Source organism: Ovis canadensis, chromosome 2 (genome assembly GCF_042477335.2).
Source record: "Ovis canadensis isolate MfBH-ARS-UI-01 breed Bighorn chromosome 2, ARS-UI_OviCan_v2, whole genome shotgun sequence".
NCBI lineage: Eukaryota > Metazoa > Chordata > Mammalia > Artiodactyla > Bovidae > Ovis > Ovis canadensis.
In genome coordinates this window covers 74,517,243-74,537,016 of record NC_091246.1, presented here as the reverse complement: position 1 = coordinate 74,537,016, position 19,774 = coordinate 74,517,243, and the positions used below count along the sequence as shown (strand labels likewise).

The window sequence follows — 19,774 nt, the reverse complement described above, 5'->3', positions numbered from 1 at the left end:
AGTGATGGAACCGGATGCCATGATCTTCGTTTTCTGAATGTTGAGCTTTAAGCCAACTTTTTCACTCCTCTTTCACTTTCGTCAAGAGGCGCTTTAGTTCTTCTTCACTTTCTGCCATAAGGGTGGTGTCATCTGCATATCTGAGGTTATTGATATTTCTCCCAGCAATCTTGATTCCAGCTTGTGCTTCATCCAGCCCAGTGTTTCTCATGATGTACTCTGCATATAAGTTAAATAAGCAGGGTGACAATATACAGCCTTGACATGTTCCTTTTCCTATTTGGAACCAGTCTGTTGTTCCATGTCCAGTTCTAACTGTTGCTTCTTGACCTGCATAAAGGTTTCTCAAGAGGCAGGTCAGGTGGTCTGGAATTCCCATCTCTTTCAGAATTTTCCACAGTTTATTGTGACCCACACAGTCAAAGGCTTTGGCATAGTCAATAAAGCAGAAATAGATATTTTTCTGGAACTCTCTTGCTTTTTTGATGATCCAGCAGATGTTGGCAATTTGATCTCTAGTTCCTCTGCCTTTTCTAAAACCAGCTTGAACATCTGGAAGTTCACAGTTCATGTATTGCTGAAGCCTGGCTTGGAGAATTTTAAGCATTACTTTACTAGCGTGTGAGATGAGTGCAGTTGTGTAGTAGTTTGAGCATTCTTTGGCATTGCCTTTCTTTGGGATTGGATTGAAAACTGATGTTTTCCAGTCCTGTGGCCACTGCTGACTTTTCCAAATTTGCTGTCATATTTGGTGCAGAACTTTCACAGCATCATCTTTCAGGATTTGAAGTAGCTCAACTGGAATTCCATCACCTCCACTAGCTTTGTTCGTAGTGATGCTTTCTAAGGCCCACTTGACTTCACATTCCAGGATATCTGGCTCTAGGTGAGTGATCACACCATCGTGGTAATCTGGGTCATGAAGATCTTTTTTGTACAGTTCTTCTGTGTATTCTTGCCACCTCTTCTTAATATCTTCTGCTTCTGTTAGGTTCATACCATTTCTGTCCTTTATCAAGCCCGTCTTTGCATGAAATGTTCCCTTGGTATCTCTAATTTTCTTGAAGAGATCTCTAGTCTTTCCCTTTCTATTGTTTTCCTCTATTTCTTTGCGTTGGTCACTGAGGAAGGCTTTCTTATCTCTCCTTGCTATTCTTTGGAACTCTGCATTCAGATGCTTATATCTTTCCTTGTCTCCTTTGCTTTTTGTTTCTCTTCTTTTCATAGCTATTTGTAAGGCCTCCCCAGACAGCCATTTTGCTTTTTTGCATTTCTTTTTCTTGGGGATGGTCTTGATTCCTGTCTCCTGTACAGTGTCACGAACCTCTGTCCATAGTTCATCAGGCACTCTGTCTATCAGATCTAGTCCCTTAAGTCTATTTCTCACTTCCACCGTATAGTCATAAGGGATTTTATTTAGGTCATAACCAAGTGATCTAGTGGTTTTCTCCACTTCCTTCAATTTAAGTCTGAGTTTGGCAATAAGGAGTTAATGATCTGAGCCACAGTCAGCTCCCAGTCTTGTTTTTGCTGACTGCATAGAGCTTTTCCATCTATGGCTGCAAAGAATATAATCAGTCTGATTTCAGTACTGACCATCTGGTGATGTCCATGTGTAGAGTCTTCTCTTGTGTTGTTGGAAGAGGGTGTTTGCTATGACCAGTGCATTCTCTTGGCAGAACACTTATTAGCCTTTGCCTGCTTTATTCTGTACTCCAAGGCCAAATTTGCCTTACTCCAGGTATTTCTTGACTTCCTAGTTTTGCATTCCAGTCCCCTATAATGAAAAGGACATCTTTTTTGGGTGTTAGTTCTAAAAAGTGTTCTAGTTTCATTCTTTTACATGTGGTTGACCAGTTTTCCCAGCACCACTTGTTAAAGAGAGTATCTTTTCTCCATTGTATATTCTTGCCTCATTTGTCAAAGATAAGGTGTCCATAGGTGTGTGGATTTATCTCTGGGCTTTCTATTTTGTTCCATTGATCTGTGTTTCTGTTTTTGTGCCAGTACCATACTGTCTTGATGACTGTACCTTTGTAGTAGAGCCTGAAGCCAGGCAGGTTGATTCCTCCAGTTCCATTCTTCTTTCTCAAGATTGCTTTGGCTATTCAAGGTTTTTTGTATTTCCGTGCAAATTGTGAAATTATTTGTTCTAGTTCTGTGAAAAATACTCTTGGTAGCTTGATAGGGATTACACTGAATCTGTAGATTTCTTTGGGTAGTATACTCATTTTCACTATGTTGATTCTTCTGATCTGTGAACATGGTATATTTCTCCATCTATTTGTGTCATCTTTGATTTCTTTCATCAGTGTTTTATAGTTTTCTATATATAAGTCTTTTGTTTCTTTAGGTAGTAGATTTATTCCTAAGTATTTTATTCTTTTCGTTGCAATGGTGAATGGAATTGTTCCTTTAATTTCTCTTTCTGTTTTCTCATTGTTAGTGTATGCAAGAGATTTCTGTGTGTTAATTTTATATCCTGTAACTTTACTATATTCATTGATTAGCTCTAGTAATTTTCTGGTGGCGTATTTAGGGTTTTCTATGTAGAGGATCATGTCATATGCAAACAGTGAGAGTTTTACTTCTTCTTTTCCAATTTAGATTCATTTCTTTTTTTTCTCTGATTGCTGTGGCTAAAACTTCCAAAACTATGATGAATAGTAGCGGTGAGACTGGGCATCCTTATCTTGTTCCTGACTTTAGGGGAAATGCTTTCAGTTTTTCACCATTGAGTATGTTTGCGGTGGGTTTATCATATATGGCTTTTATTATGTTGAGGTATGTTCCTTCTATGCCTGCTTTCTGGAGAGTTTTTATTGTAAATGGATGTTGAATTTTGTCAGAGGCTTTTGCTCTGAGATAATCATATGGTTTTTATCTTTCAATTTGTTAATGTGATGTGTCACATTGATTGATTTGTGAATATTGACGAAACCTGCATCCCTGGGATAAAGCCCACTTAGTCATGATGTTGATCTTTTTAATGTGTTGTTGGATTCTGTTTGCTAGAATTTTGTTAAGGATGTTTGCATCCATGTTCATCAGTGATACTGACCTGTAGTTTTCTTTTTTTGTGGCGTCTTTGTCTGGTTTTGGTATTAGGGTGATGGTGGCCTCATAGAATGAGTTTGGAAGTTTACCTTCCTCTGCAATTTTCTGGAAGAGTTTGAGTAGGATAGGTGTTAGCTCATCTCTAAATTTTTGTCTACCTACCATCTTTATCTTTTATTCTGTATTGATCAGTGCAGATGAAGATTGTAAGAGCCTTTCTGATTTTCATTGTAGCCATATCCTCTCATGTATTTGGAGATGGGGAGCTTGCTGTTTTCCTTGTTTTTTAATTCACTTTTAAACTTTAGATCACCATAGTTTTAAGTACTATTTTAACTAAAGTAAATTTTAGAGATTTTAATATTTGCATCACAGAGATATGTAAATATAGGAATTACACAATACAGTCTGTTCTTTAGGGACTGTCTATATGTAAGCCAGGAGAAGTGGCTTTGTGCAGTGGAAGGAAAGTGGATTTTAGCATTCAGGAGATCTAAAGTTCTAAAGTCTTCTCCCACCTACATGTACTTCTCTGTTTACCTTAGACATTTTCCATCTGTAAAATTATGTCTGCTAAATTCCCTTTAGCTTTAAAAATTTCATCCTAGAAGCATGATAGTTTTTCCTTTCTCTGTGTATATAAAGTTGGTCAGTCAGAAGTTCAGGAAATACTTACTTAATTTTAAATGGATTTTTATTTTATATTAGATCTAAGTTAAGTCAGATTATTACCATTTGGCTAACTTTATTTAAAAATTCATAAGTTCTCTACATTAGTTTCATTGTATACTGTGATACTCTTGAGATCAGCACTGGGTAGAAAAGAACATACTGTTTTAAATCCATTTAGGTTATATTGACCAAAGAAGATAATAAATGAAACAAGCAGTGTGAGTTTCTCTTTTACTGTCAAGTGATTAAAGTATACAGCTGCATCAAACACCAGTCCCAGAGCAGTGAGTCTGAATTTTTTTTTAAACATGTCCCACCTCTTGATCGATAACACACATACCCCCTGGCAGATATAGGGATGCCCTTTTGTTGAGGTCATTATAGCCTTTATGTGTATCTTCTTGTCAAACATTTTATCAGCCTTTACTTTCTGTAATTTGTGTTATGAAAATAATAAACTTTTTTTGAAATACAGTGATTAAATAGGCATTTTCAAATATAAATTAGGAGCCATACCATCACTACCCCAAGTTGCAAATATGTATACTAAAGAAAGGGGAGAAGGCCAAAAAAACATATATATAAAGTTAAAAGGCCTTAGACATTTACAAACAGGTCAGTAGGTGAAACAGAGTTATACAAAAGTTAGATCTCTATTCTCTGATGAGTATATATGACCCCGTCCCTGTATGCTGTTAGTTCAGTCATATATTTTCTGGACATTAGATTAATTAAAATTTAGTAACCAAAATAAAATCAAAAGGTAAAGTCTTCCTAATATGTTTCAAATTCTTTCCTGTAAAAATTAATATTGTAATTTAGTCAAGACACAAACAGAGCTAATAAATGTCTTGAAATAGTATCCAGTTACACAGTCTCCACTTCATGTGCCTCAACTACCTAGTCCTAAACATCCTGCAGTTCTGTTAATTCTGTATTCCCTACTCTACCACCACTATGCTAACTTATACAGCAGCCATACTGCCTAGGTTGACTCAAATCTGTCATTCTTCTTCGTATTAACTTCCAGTTAATAACTGGGGGAAGGCATGGCTGTCCACTCCAGTATTCTTGCCTAGAGAATCTCATGGACAAGAGCCTGGTGGGCTATACAGTTCATAGGGTCGCAAAGAATCTGACACAACTGATGTGACTTAGCTTGCACACACAATAAGGAATTCAGCATGCTGGCACCCCGTAGTCTTTTAACACTTTTCCACTTAATTATACCAGGAAGAGCATATTCTCCCCGCTTCATTCCTTATATCTTTCCTCTTTCTGCTTTCCTTAACTTCAGTTCAGTTTAGTTCAGTTGCTCAGTCGTGTCCGACTCTTTGTGACTCCATGGACTTAAGGACAACAGGCCTCCATGTCCATCACCAACTCGGAGAGCTTTCTCAAACTCACGTCCATCAAGTTGGTGATGCCATCCAACCATCTTCTCTGCCGTCCCCTTCTCATCAGGGTCTTTTCTAATTAGTCAGTTCTTCGAATCAGGTGGCCAAAGTATTGGAGTTTCAGCTTCAGCATCAGTCCTTCCAATGAATATTCAGGACTGATTTCCTTTAGAACTGACTGATTTGATCTCCTTGCAATCCAAGGGACTCTCAAGAGTCCTCTCCAACACCACAGTTCAAAAGCATAAATTCTTCAGCACTTTTTAGCTTTCTTTATGGTCCAACTCTTACACCAACTCTCACATCCATACATGACTACTGGAAAAACCACAGCTTTGACTAGACAGACCTTTGTTGGCAAAGGAGTGTCTCTGCTTTTTAATATGCTGTCTAGGTTGGTCGTAGCTTTTCTTCCAAGAAGCAAGCATCTTTTAATTTCACGGCTGCAGTCACCGTCTGCAGTGATTTTGGAGCCCCCAAAAATAGTCTCTCACTGTTTCCCCATCTATTTGCCATGAAGTGATGGGACCAAATGCCATGATCTTAGTTTTCTGAATGTTGAGTTTTAAGCCAACTTTTTCATTCTCCTCTTTGATTTTCATCAAGAGGCTCTTTAGTTCCTCTTTGCTTTCTGCCATAAGGGTGAGTGTTTTCTGTGTATCTGAGGTTAATTTATATTTATCCCGGCAATCATGATTCCAGCTTGTGCTTCATCCAGCCTGGCATTTTGTATGATGTACTCTGCATGTAAGTTAAATAAGCAGGGTGAAATACACAGCTTTGAGGTACTCCTTTCCCAATTTGGAACCAGTCTGTTGTTCCATGTCCGATTCTAACTGTTGCTTCTTGACCTGTATACAGATTTATCAGGAGTCAGGCTAGGTTGTCTGGTATTCCCATCTCTTGAAGAATTTTCCACCATTTGTTGTGATCTACACAGTCAAAGGCTTTGGCGTAGTTAATAAAGCAGAAGTAGATGTTTTTCTGGAGCTCTCTTGCTTTATTGATGATTCAACGGTTGTTGGCAATTTGATCTTTGGTTCCTCTGCCTTTTCTAAATCTCGCTTGAACATCTGGAAGTTCACAGTTCATGTAGTGTTGAAGCCTGGCTGGGAGAATTTTGAGCATTACTTTGCTAGCGTGTGAGATGAGTGCAATTGTGCAGTAGTTTGAATATTCTTTGGCATTGCCTTTCTTTGGGATTGGAATGAAAACGGACCTTTCCAGTCCTGTTGCCACTGCTGAGTTTTCCAAATGTGTTGGCATATTGAGTGCAGCACATCATCTTCCTGGTGGCTCAGCTGGTTAAGAATCTGCCTGCAATTCAGAAGACCTGGGTTCAATCCCTGGGTTGGGAAGATCCCCTGGAGAAAAACAGCTACCCTCTCCAGTATCCTGGCCTGTATAATTCCATGGACTGTATAAGCCATAGGGTCACAAAGAGTTGAACATGACTGAGCGACTTTCCCTCTTTAGCTTAGGAAAAGTTTATTTCTACAGTCACCATTTCACTTTTGAACCAAATAGAAGTTGAGATGTAGAAAAAGGAATGTTGTTAATACGCCTTAAAGGGAATAGTCTTCTCCATCTACCTAGTTTCTATTTTTTATTGAAACAAAATCTTAACCTCATTCCAAAAAGAATTTAGGGTGACTATCATCTGCCTTTTCATCTTCCTCAGATAGCTTTCCATAGGTTAAAAGTTTTTTTTTGCTAAGTTTTATTGTTCATAGTCTAGTAGTTTTACTTTCATGGGTTAGAATAAGTGCTTTATACTACCTCATAACATTCCTTTGAGAAAAATAACTTGAGGTATAACTTGTTGTTAGTTGGGTCCTTTTAGAAAGCTTTTTGACAAGATGTCTATTCAAGTTAGTATATTATATGAAATAAAAATTAACTTTTCTTGAAATTTTTCACTTATTATAATTTGTTGTGCTGCTAAGAAGACACAAATAAAGTTGGGAATTTTATGCACAGATTAGTATATGGTTTACTCTGCTGCTGCTGCTAAGTCACTTCAGTCGTGTCCGACTCTGTGTGACCCCATAGACGGCAGCCCACCAGGCTCTCCCGAACCTGGGATTCTGCAAGCAAGAACCCTGGAGTGGGTTGCGATTTCATTCTCCAATGCATGAAAGTAAAAAGTGAAAGTGAAGTCGCTCAGTCGTGTACAAATCTTAGTGACCCCATGGACTGCAACCTACCAGGCTCCTCTGTCCTGCAGGCAGGAGTACTGGAGTGGGATGCTATTGCCTTCTCCTATGCTTTACTATAGGGAGTGGTTATTTTTCTGCCTTAATATTCTGCCTGTATGCAAATGTAACTCAGAGTTCCTGTGGGATGAAATCTAGTTTTATGCAGGTTAAATGCGATCTGTAACATTTACTTGTATGTTTTTGTTATAAAAGAAGTAAAATGAGTGGACTGTGTGGTATGTAAATTATATCTCAAAGCTGTTTACCAAATAAAAATTACAACATGGTTATATAACAGTAAGTGATAATAGTGATAGTGGTGGTGATGTTGATAGATGTGGAGAAGTTGCTTACCTAAAGATATAACTTCTATAATCTTATTGTTTCTATGGTATACAAATGATTTTATGGGTACAGTGAAATATATCTTTACTAGAGGTTTTTATAACCTGTGTCAGACTGAATTTATGTGATACAGTTTTTAAGACGTAGTGATACAGTTAGTTCTAGAACTTGGACTACACCAACAGGCAGATCTGGGTTTAAGTCAGAGAACCTTTAAACAAGTCATTTAATCTCCCTGACCCTTAGTTTCATCATTTGTTAAGTAAGACTAAAAACACACCTTAGAAGGTTTTTGAAACTGCTGTTTCATGTACACACTCATGCTCACTCAGTCTCTCTCTCCCTGTCTCTTTCTCTCCATGTATGAATGAAATACTTAGGATAATACTTAGCAAATGGGGAGGGGGATGTCAAATTATTATCCCTTAATATAGCATAAAAATAATGGAAATGGTGACCACTTGTTTGCTTTTCTGTGCTGAAAACATTTTTAAATAAAATAATTGTAAAATTTCCTAAGGAAGTTTGTTAAGAGGACTGCTTTTGGACATGATAACAATTTGGGTTTTTCTCTTTCTTTTTTTTCCCCAGCCTTTTGAAAAAAATCACAAAAGCATTACAGAAATGAGCCATATAATTTACATAATTATATGAATGTTTGTATCTTTACATACATTTTTGTGATTTATTGAATATTTATAATTGACTCAATTAAAAGCTTTAAAAAACCTTTTATGTCCTAGTTTGATTCAATGCGTTTTAGATTTCTCCTGTATAGTTGAAAATCTTTAAAGTATATCGAAGAAGATTTGTTATAGGATATTTTTCTCCTTTCTGCAACCTTCTGAAGAAGAGATTTGTACTTATTTAATGGGTATCAGCATTTTGTTTTTGTTTTTTTTTACTCAGAAAATAAGTCTTGGTGTTGACTTTTAGATTAAATCTAAAGGATTTACTTTTCAAATTGTGTTTTTAGGGCAAATGGTATCATCGGAGGCAAGCTGTAAAAGAATTGCATAGTACATTGATACGTCTTTTAAACGAATTGCTGCCATGGGAACCAAAGTTAATGAAAGCTTTTCAAAGAAACAGGTAAATCAAGCTTTATTATCTGTTTCACTTAGTTTAACACTCTTACTTTATGATTATGGAAGATGTCCTGGAATTACTAGTGTCCCATTGATTTGTAGTTCAGATATTTTTGATCTTGTGTGCAAGGCACTTCCTAAGTCCTGACAAGGTAATGTTAATTAAACAAAATCCCTACTGTGTGGTTTATATTTTTTTTCCCCTAGTTTATTCGATTGTGTTAAAATGCACAAGTAAAATTCACCATCTTAACTAGTTTTAAGTGTATGGTTCAGTGATATATTTAATACCACTTTTTTTTAACATTCATAATGTTGTGTTTCTCTCAGCCCATCATTCATCTACAGAACTCTTCATCTTGTGAAACTGAAGCTCTGTACCTTCCTTCCCCCACCTCCTAGCAACCACCATTGTACTTTCTGTGTCTATGATTTTGACTACTCTAAGTTCAGTTCAGTTCAGTCACTCAGTCGTGTCCCACTCTTTGCGACCCCATGAATTGCAGCATGCCAGGCATTCCTGTCCATCACCCACTCCAAGAGCACACTCAGACTCACGTCCATCAAGTCGGTGATGCCATCCAGCCATCTCATCCTCTGTCATCCCCTTCTCCTCCTGCCCCCAATCCCTCCCAGCATCAGAGTCTTTTCCAATAAGTCAGCTATTCGCAAGAGGTGACCAAAGTACTGGAGTTTCAGCTTTAGCATCAATCCTTCCAAAGAACACCCAGGACTGATCTCCTTTAGAATAGACTGATTGGATCTCTTTGCAGTCCAAGGGACTCTCAAGAGTCTTCTCCAACACCACAGATCAAAAGCATCAATTCTTTGGCGCTCAGCTTTCTTCACAGTCCGACTCTCACATCCATACATGACTACTGGAAAAACCATGGCCTTGACTTGATGGGCCTTTGCTGGCAAAGTAATGTTTCTGCTTTTGAATATGCTATCCAGGTTGGTCGTAACTTTCCTTCCAAGGAGTAAGCGTCTTTTAATTTCATGGCTACAGTCACCATCTGCAGTGATTTTGGAGCTCCCCCCAAAATGAAGTCATCCACTGTTTCTACTGTTTCCCCATCTATTTGCCATGAACTGATGGGACCAGATGCCATGATCTTCGTTTTCTGAATGTTGAGCTTTAAGCCAACTTTTTCACTCTCCTCTTTCACTTTCATCAAGAGTCTTTTTAGCTCCTCTTCACTTTGTGCCGTAAGGGTGGTGTCACCTGTAGGTATGACCTAAATCAAATCCCTTATGATTACAGTGGAAGTGAGAAATAGATTTAAGGGACTAGATCTGATAGATAGAGTGCTTGATGAACTGTGGATGGAGGTTTGTGACATTGTACAGGAGACAGGGATCAAGACAGGGATCCATCCCCATAGAAAAGAAATACAAAAAAGCAAAATGGCTGTCTGGGGAGGCCTTACAAATAGCTGTGAAAAGAAGGGAAGTGAAAAGCAAAGGAGAAAAGGAAAGATAAAAGCATCTGAATGCAGAGTTCCAAAGAATAGCAAGAAGAGATAAGAAAGCCTTCCCCCTCAGCGATCAATGCAAAGAAATAGAGGAAAACAACAGAATGGGAAAGACTCTTCAAGAAAATTAGAGATATGAAGGGACTGTTTCATGCATAGATGGGCTCGATAAAGGACGGAAATGGTAGGGACCTAACAGAAGCAGAAGATATTAAGAAGAGGTGGCAAGAATACACAGAAGAACTGTATAAAAAAGATCTTCACGACCAAGATAATCACGATGGTGTGATCACTCATCTAGAGCCAGACATCCTGGAATGTGAAGTCAAGTGGGCCTTTGAAAGCATCACTCTAAGTACATCATATAATATAAAATACTTGTCTTTTCGTGACTGTCATTATTTCAATTAGCATAATATTTTCAAAGTTCCTCTATTTTGTAGAGTTTACTTCCTTTTAAAGACTGAATGTAAAGAAAAAAAAAGACTCATTTGAAAAGACCCTGATGCTGGGAAAGATTGAAGGCGGGAGGAGAAGGGGACAAAAGAGGATGAGATTGTTGGATGGCATCACCAACTCAATGGACATGAGTTTTAGTAAAGTCCAGGAGTTGGTAATGGACAGGGATGCCTGGCAATCTGCAGTCCATGGGCTCACAAAGAGTCAGACACAACTGAACAACTGAACTGTATATTGCATTTTATGCATATACCACATTTTACTTATTCATTCATCTGTAATGGGCATTTGGGAGGCTTTTCATGTTTTAGTTCTTATGAATAATGCTGCTGTGAACATACGTGTACAAATATCTAAGACCATGGTTTCAAATGTTGGGGATGTATACCTAGAAGTGGACTATGGTAATTCTACTTCTGATTTTTTTCTAAATGAAACAAAGATGAATGTTTTTAATGATAGAAGGTACATTTCACAAAGAAGGTAGACATCATAAACCTGATTTTTTAAGGAACTATCATATTGTTTTCTATAGTGTCTGTACAAGTCTACATTCCCATCATAAGTGTACAAGAGCTTCAGTTTCTCCACATCCTCACCAGCATGTGTTATTTTGTTTTTTTAATAGGCATCCTAATGAGTATAATATATATCACTGTAGTTTGGATTTCCACTTTCCTAATAATGAATGAAATTGAGTACATTTTTTTAAGTGCTTATTGGCAATTTATGTATCTTTGGAGAAACGTCTAGAGATTTTGTTGTTGTTGTTGATTGAATCTCCTTACTAGTTACGTCTATTCAGACAAACTCAAATGTCAGATATGATAAGTGCTGTGAAGAAAAATGAAGCTGGTTAAAGGGAATAAGATATATTTATTTTGCAGATAAATTACAATATGTAAAATAGATAGGCAGTGGAAAGTTGCTGCATGATGTGGGGAACTCAAGTCAGGTGCTCTGTGACAACTAGAGGGGTGGGATGAGGTGGGAGGGAGGTTCACGAGGGAAGGAACTTACATATACCTATGGCTGATTCATGTTAATGTAAGGCAGAAGCCAACACAATATTGTAAAGCAATTATCCTATACTTAAAATATTTTACATGTATTTTATTCAAGTATAGTTGATTTACAGTGTTGTGTTGATTTCTGCTATACAGCAAAGTGACTCATCTATATACTGTATTCTTTTTCATCTTTTTCATAATGGTTTATCACAGGATATTGAATATAGTTCACTGTGCTTTACAGAAAAACAAAAAGGAAATACTTGTTTTGGACTTCCCTGGTGGTCCAGTGGTCAAAAATCCATCTGCCACTGCGGGGGACACAGGTTTGACCCCTGGTCCAGGAAGATTTCACTTGCTTTGGAACAGTGAAGCCCGTGGGCCACAACTATTGAAGCCACCATGCTCTAGGCCCCATGTGTTGCGAGTACTGAAGCCTGCACACCCTAGAGCCCATGCTTCTCAACAAGAGAAGCCACTGCAATGAGAAGCCCCCACTCACAACTAGAGAAAGCCCAAGCATGCCAACAAAGTCCCAACACAGCCAAAAATAAATAAATACTTTTTAAAAAAGAAAGAAATGCTTGGCTTAGATGGGATAATGATTGCTTTTTTACAGGATGTTGGATAAAGTTTCCTTGATGAGTTGGTGTTTGAAAAGAGACCTGAAGGAAATAGGGAAGAGAACCATGTGGATATCTAAGATGCAGAAGCTCTAAGGTTGAAAGCATGTTTGACATTTATAGGAAATGCAAAGGGGTGAGAATAAGGAGAGCTGAGTGAATGAAGAGGAAAGTGGTTAGAGTCGAGAGTCAGAGAAATACAGAGAAAGGTAGCCAGATCATGTCTTTTCCAGAGAAATACAGAGAAAGGTAGCCAGATCATGTCTGTTTCTGAATAGACGTAACTAGTAAGGAGATTCAATCAACGACAACAACAAAATCTCTAGACGTTTCTCCAAAGATACATAAATTGCCAATAAGCACTTAAAAAATGTACTCAATTTCATTCATTATTAGGGAAGTGGAAATCCAAACTATAGTGATATACCACATTATACTCATTAGGATGGCTATTAAAAAAAAAAAAAACAACAGAAAATAATGTCTTTTCAGCAGAAGCAGGGCCTCAGAGGATGAGATGGTTAAATAGCATCACCAACTCATGGACATGAATTTGAGCAAACTCAAAGATACTATGAGTTAAGTATCTTTGTACACATAAGTAAACTGATGCTTAGAAAGTTTAAGGAACTTGTCTGAAGTCTTACAACTGTTAAGTGACAGAGGTGAGATTTAAACTCCGGTATGCACAGATAGGGATTTGTAGCAAAAGTAAATTAGAGAATGTATGTTCAGATTTTTTTAAACAAAATAAAGATTAAAGTAGAACAGAAAAACTCAATTGAAAGCAAATGAATAATAAAGGATTTCTAAAATACCATGCAATCACTTGGAAATGTTTCTATCTCTTGCAGTCTCATAGAAACATAAGTACTATGTTTTTATGTGAAAAGGATCACTTTCCAGCTTTGTGAAAAATCACTTTCCAGCTTTGTTTCCCTATACTTAAAAAAAAAATTCTAGTGAGACCCAAGGTTTAGATAGGATTGCTTTCAGTATTAAATGAAGGATTATTTTTGTTTATTACTCTTTGTAGAAGTCAAAAATAATAAATTTTGTTTCTTAGAATTTTTTGATTAACACTTTTAAGTGACCTTTTAAATAGTATTATAATCAATTTTAAGACTATCTCAAGTCTATTTCTGTCAGTGCAGCTAGAAAAAAAAAGTTAATCTTTTTCACATTTTCACTCTTAATAGGTCTCCCAGTAGCCTTTAAAATGATAGTGGGTGGTATGTGCAAATACTTTACAGATACAATCTTTAAGCTTCCTATGCCTACACCCTGTGTTGTGTCTTCTTGAACAATCATCATTGACATCTTACACACACTTGATTAAAATATAGGTTTAGTGACTTAATTGAAAATACTGAAATAAATAGTTTGAAATGTTGAGTTACTTTGGCTTCCAAGAGATTAACACATATGTATTTTTATGCTGAATATTTTATTTCAGGAGTCGCCTAAAGAAAGACTATGATGATTTTAGAAGACAGCCTGATCATGATAAATTTGCTAGAGAACTGTGGACTAGTGAAGAAGGTGAAGGAGATCCTGGAAGAGAAACCTCTAAAGTAGAAATCAGTAGCAAGTCTGTAGACACCACAGAACCTCTGGATATCCTGGAGAAGGATCATTTTGATTCAGGTGGGCATTCAAACTTTCTTTAAATCAACACTACAAGCACAAAGAGAAATTTTAGTATCTTTTGTGGAGATAGAAGATAGTCTGATTAATGAGGTTTATTGATTGGGGAAATCTGTTATGTTTGAAGGTGTGTGAATGTCTTATTAAAGGTTCTTTGGAGTCATTATTACTGTTCTGGGAGTTTCTGGAACCAGTACCTGACTCCAAACTAGGCATGTTATTGCTCAGTACAGACCACACATCGTTAATATACAATCCCTTTGAAATAGGTGTATCCTCTTCCTTTTACTGTTATTATTTTTGAAACAATATATCTGATGTTTGCTTAAATGGAACTTGGCAAGTCCCTAATAATTGTGAAGAGTTTTTTGTTTTTGTTTTTTATGTTGATGACCTATTGTGACTAGAATGGACACCTCATTCTTATAAGGAGGCTGGATAAGATTATCTTCCTTTCAGTTTGTCAGATTATATTATTCTATAAATCCAGTTAAATAACTTTCCTTAGTTATCTGATAGGTATGAAAATTTGTGCTTAGAAATGTATTAACCTATTACATTTCATGTCTTTGGTGAATTGAAAAGGTGTAACTTCTCATCAGCCCAGTTTAACCAGATATGAACATAAATTTTTTACTGTAGGAATAATTGAACAGCAGAAAAAAACTGAATGTTTTTTATTCTTTACAGTCTCTCTCTAAAAAGAAAAAAAGGTAGGGAGAAACATCTCTCTTTGATATGAGGATTTCTCTGTCTAAAAGAAGAAAAGTAGTCTAGTAGAGTACTAGTCTACTCTAAATTCTGAGCCCTAATTGCTGGCTTGAGTATCTCAAGTTGTAAAGTTTCCTTTTACACTTGTATTGGCAGCAGAATCTGACCAAAAATAATTTTCTCACTAATAATATGTTGTTCTTGGGAATGGTTACAATATCAGGATAACCATGTCAATGGTCTCCTTACCTTAATTTCCATCAGTGGTACTGAGACTTTTGAATCATACTACAGTTTTTCTAATAAATTGCTGGATCAAAGATTGACTTTCTGTTTTTATAACTGATCTTATCATTGCTATTCAGTTGTTGTTTTATATAAACAAAATGCTTGTTTTTTATCATTTTCAGATGATATGAAATTGTCAGAAATAGATTTTCCTATGGCCAGAAGTAAGTTGTTGAAAAAGGATTTGCCTTCTAAAGATGTACTGAAGACACTGCCTAAAACACTTAAACGACAGTCCAAGCAAATTAGTTACCTGGATGATAGCACAAAAGAGCTTTCCCCAAGGAAGAAAGCAAAGTTAAGCACAAATGAGACAGTGGTTGAGAATGCAGAAGGTGATGTGCAGATGGACTGTTTGAATGAATCAAAGCATACAGAGCCACTGTGTCCAGAGTCGTTTGCCTCATTGGATTCAACACCAGTGTCTACTCTCCAGAAAGGGACCAAACCTATTCAGGCCTTGCTTGCAAAGAATATTGGGAACAAAGTGACCTTAACAAATCAACTGCCCCCTTCCACAGGTAGAAGTGCCCCTGCTGTGGAAAAGCCAGTGATATCTCCTCCAGAAGCAAGCCCCATAAAGCCAGCATTGACCTGCCACACCAGTACAAAAGGTCCTTTACAGATGGTATACAAAATGCCCTGTGGTCAGTGGTTGCCCATAGATCTTCATAACAGCTCTGTAAAGATTCAGATGCAACCTATGCTAGATCGTAAATCAGGAGAAAAAATTATGCAACAGGTTCTCATTCTGCCTAAGAATTTTGTGATTCAGCACAAGGAAGGGAAAGCAGTTGCAAAAGAAATACCACCACTTCAACAAAAAGGTACAGAACAACATGGTTCACCTTTCCCACAGACAGCAAATGTAAACTCTTCTTTACCATCAGTTCTTGTCAACCCAACAGGAACTGTTTCTACACAACTACCTAATACAACTTTCAACAAGACAGTCACCCCTTCGTCAAATGTGAGTAGTGCTAGACCACAGTCTTTGACACCTGTAACCTCCATAAGTAATTTGTTAGCACCACCAGTTAAGACTAGCCAGAGTGAGGCAGGAAAAGTCAAGAACACAGTTTCAGCTGCCGCATTCCCGCAGCCCATTGCTTCACCCACCATTTCCTCAACAGTTCAGCCTCAGTTATCAGCAACAACACTAAATGGATCTACAAATTCCGGTAGTTCCCTCAACTGTTTTGCACAACAAACTGCTGATTCTTCTGAAGCAAAGCAAGAACTGAAAACTGTGTGTATAAGAGATTCACAGTCAATTCTTGTTAGGACACGAGGCGGAAACACTGGAGTTGTAAAAGTACAGACCAATCCAGATCAGAATTCACCCAACAGTTTATCTTCAAGTTCAGTTTTTACTATTGCTCCTCAGCTTCAGGCATTTCTGGTACCAAAATCAACAGCTTCATCATCATCTGCTTTTTCGTCAGGAGCTGGAACAACTGCTACATCTAGTCTCCCATCTTTTGGCCAAGCACCTACTTCTGTTTCCATTCCAGCTGGCTTTAATCCATCCACAGGGAAAAATCTTAAATTTACATTAAGCCAACCTTCCTGCAGTGGTAATTTGGGCCATATGTTAGATAAAACTTCACCCATGCCCTCCTCTCCCTTAAAGTCCTCTGTTTCTTCTAGCCCTCTATTATCATCAACAGCAAATAGTTCAGTAAGTGTAATTAATGTATCAACAGGAAATTTTGGACAAACCAATTCAAATGTTGTTCGTACACCAGCTAAACATCAACAAGTAGATTATGTCACAAAAAGTTACCCTGTTACAAGATCAGAAGCAACAGCAGCAGCAAATGGAGATACTATCAGTGGGACTCCAGTGCAGAAACTTATGCTGGTGTCAGCTCCATCTGTTCTTTGTTCTGGCAGTGGAACTTCGATTAATGTGGCACCAGCACCAACATCTCCAGGTGTTTCTGCCCAGAAATTAGTTTTTATAAATGCTGCAATTCCCAGTGGCACTTCAACCCCAGCTATTGTAGCAGAACCATTAAAACAAGCTCTTCCTTCTCCATTGAGTAAAACATATGTTAAGTCTCCAGAACAGCCCCAGATAGTACTAATTCCATCTACAGTGGGAACACCAATAAAAATAAATTCATCGCCAACTGTGTCTCAGATAAAAGATGTGAAAATTGGGCTAAACATAGGCCAAGCAATTGTTAATACTTCAGGCAGTGTGCCAGCTCTACCGTCAATTAACATACTGCAAAATGTAACCTCAAAAGGAGAAGAAAAAAGTAGCAAGGGCTATGTTTTACCATTGTCAACAAGTGGCAGTTCAATTCCAGTAAGCTCAAATTTTATGAGTCAAAATATTACTCCTGTTAATGAATCAGTGGTTTCTGCTTCAAGAACAGTAAACATGTTTTCAGGAACAGGAGCAAATGTATCTTTGGGTTCTGTTTCAGTGACCTCAACCTCTGCCTCAGTTGGGACACGACCTCCTGTTTTAGTCAGTGGAAATGATACCTCTTCAAGAATTATGCCTAGTTTGTCAAACAGACTTTGCACGTCAAATCTCGGAAACACTGTGGCTATATCAACTGTGAAAACAGGACATCTTGCATCATCTGTTCTGATTTCAACTACACAACCAACAGTGTCTCCGAAATGTCTAACATCAGCTTTGCAAATCCCTGTTACTGTTGCCTTGCCTACACCTGTGACTGTGTCCCCTAAAATAATCAACACAGTTGCACAAGCAGCAACAGTACCAGGAGCCACACGTTCTGTATCTCTTTCTAAAAGACAATCTCGGACTTCGGTCCAGATTCAGTCACCAGGGGTTTCAACTACAGTGCCAACAAATATAAACACAAATAAACCTCAAACTGAATTGCCATCCCTTTCACCAAATCCAGGTAAAATAATTAACATTTCCAATCTTGCTTCTCTCCCAAACCAGCAAATGTCCCCTGCTTTCTTAAAACCAACCCCTAGTTACAGTCCTACTCCAGGTGTCACTGCCATTCACACTGCTACAGCACCGTCAAATGTAACTAGTGTAATAGGGAGTCAGCTCAGTGAACCTTGCATCCAGCAAAAAATAGTCATCAATACCAGTACACCTTTGGCACCTGGTACTCAGATCATGATTAATGGAGCCCGGTTTATTGTTCCACCACAAGGTCTTGGAGCTGGCAGCCATGTTCTTCTTATATCTACTAATCCAAAATATGGACCTCCCTTAGTTCTTAATAGTGGCCAAGGCGCTCAGCCTACACCAGTAGATAACCTGGCCCAGAAGATCACACTAGCATCAAATAATTCTTTAAGTGGGCAACCTGTAAAACATTGTCTAAAAAGCTCTACAAAAATTGTAAACTCTCTTGGGAATGCAAGTTCTCTATCCACAGTACCTGCAGCACCACAAATCATAAACCCAACTGCTAAAGTTTCTGTTCCACCTCCTGTACCAACAGTGTCACTGACTTCAGTAATTAAGTCTCCTCCAGCAACTCTTCTGGCTAAGACATCTTTGGTTTCTGCCATTTGTTCTAGTAATCCTCCACTGCCAAGTAACACTTCAGTATTTCATTTGGACACATCAGTCAAAAAACTATTGGTCAGCCCAGAAGGAGCCATTTTGAATACCATAAATACTCCAGCATCTAAGGTTCCTTCAGTCTCTCCATCACTCTCTCAGATTGTATCTGCCAGTCGAAATCCTGCCTCTGTCTTCCCTGCTTTTCAGTCATCTGGCTTAGAGAAGCCTGACACAGCTGCATCTTGAATTTAGACTAAACGAGCCAGTTTTTAAATAATGGGGCATTGTTTTGACTCCCATAAAAATTTTAACTGTTTATTATACTGTTGAAAACATACTATACATAGTTTGTGTGTGTGTTAATGTATCTTTTCATTAGCTTGCAACAAGGCTTTGATTTTCTTGGGGAGGAAAAAATCTGTTCCATTTCGCTCATTGGTATGAGTATGTTTTCAAAGGTTATTTGTTTAAAATAGACAGGATTTACCTGTCTGTATGACATTGAACAGTCAAGTTTGACTAGTTTGGAATAAGCTAGGGTTTTGCACACTTGCATCGACATGTTTCTTCTTGAATTTGGACTGTTGCAGCGTGTATCTCTGATACAATATTCTGTGTCTTTAGTGGAATAATATTTTTGTTTCTGTAAAAAAATAGATATATATATATTTATGCATTGTGAAAATGCAGTCCATTGTGTAAAATTGTACATATCCCTAAATCCTTAACAACCTGTACTAAACTATATGTACAAAGAACTATGCTGTCTTATTTATGTTTTGTTTACATAATGTATAGTTTTTTAAGTATTTTAGTAATTTTGGACCAGTGAACTGTTAGCATCAATGCAGAAGAATCTGCATGTAATAAACTGAGTTGCTGTATTTCCTTGTTTGAATACCATTTTTGAAGTGCGTTCTTGTTCTGTTGAAAGATAACGTGATATAAAATGAGGATACATCTTTACGAAAAGGAATTTTAAGCTAGGAAATTTGAATCACTAACAGCATTTTTACAAGGCTTTACAATTTACAAACTTTGTTTCCACATATCTCATTTGACTTCCACAGTAATCTTGAAAGTTTAAATGGTGTGTCCTAGGTCACTCAGCTAGTGGATGGTATGTGCTGTGCTAAGTTGCTTCAGTCATGTCCGACTCTTTGCGACCCCATGGACTTAAGACCTCCAGGCTCCTCTGTCCATGGAATTCTCCAGGCAAAAACACTGAGTGGGTTGCCATTTCCTTCTTCAAGTGGATGGTATATTCAGTATTTGAACCTAATGCTT

At 37.6% G+C, this 19,774-nt stretch overlaps 1 protein-coding gene across 4 annotated transcripts in view; it reads left to right on the top strand.

The window, feature by feature from the left end:
- The window catches only part of BRD10 (bromodomain containing 10), a 107,122-nt gene extending 87,751 nt beyond the window's left edge, over positions 1-19,371 (top strand). For all 4 annotated transcript variants that reach the window (XM_069576528.1, XM_069576526.1, XM_069576529.1 and 1 more), the window contains 3 exons: positions 8,646-8,761; positions 13,781-13,971; positions 15,093-19,371. In XM_069576528.1, coding sequence (XP_069432629.1) covers positions 8,646-8,761; positions 13,781-13,971; positions 15,093-18,733 — 3,948 coding nt within the window. In that variant the 3' untranslated portion in view covers positions 18,734-19,371. The remainder of the gene's footprint in view (positions 1-8,645; positions 8,762-13,780; positions 13,972-15,092) is intronic.
- The last annotated feature ends 403 nt before the right edge of the window (positions 19,372-19,774 follow it).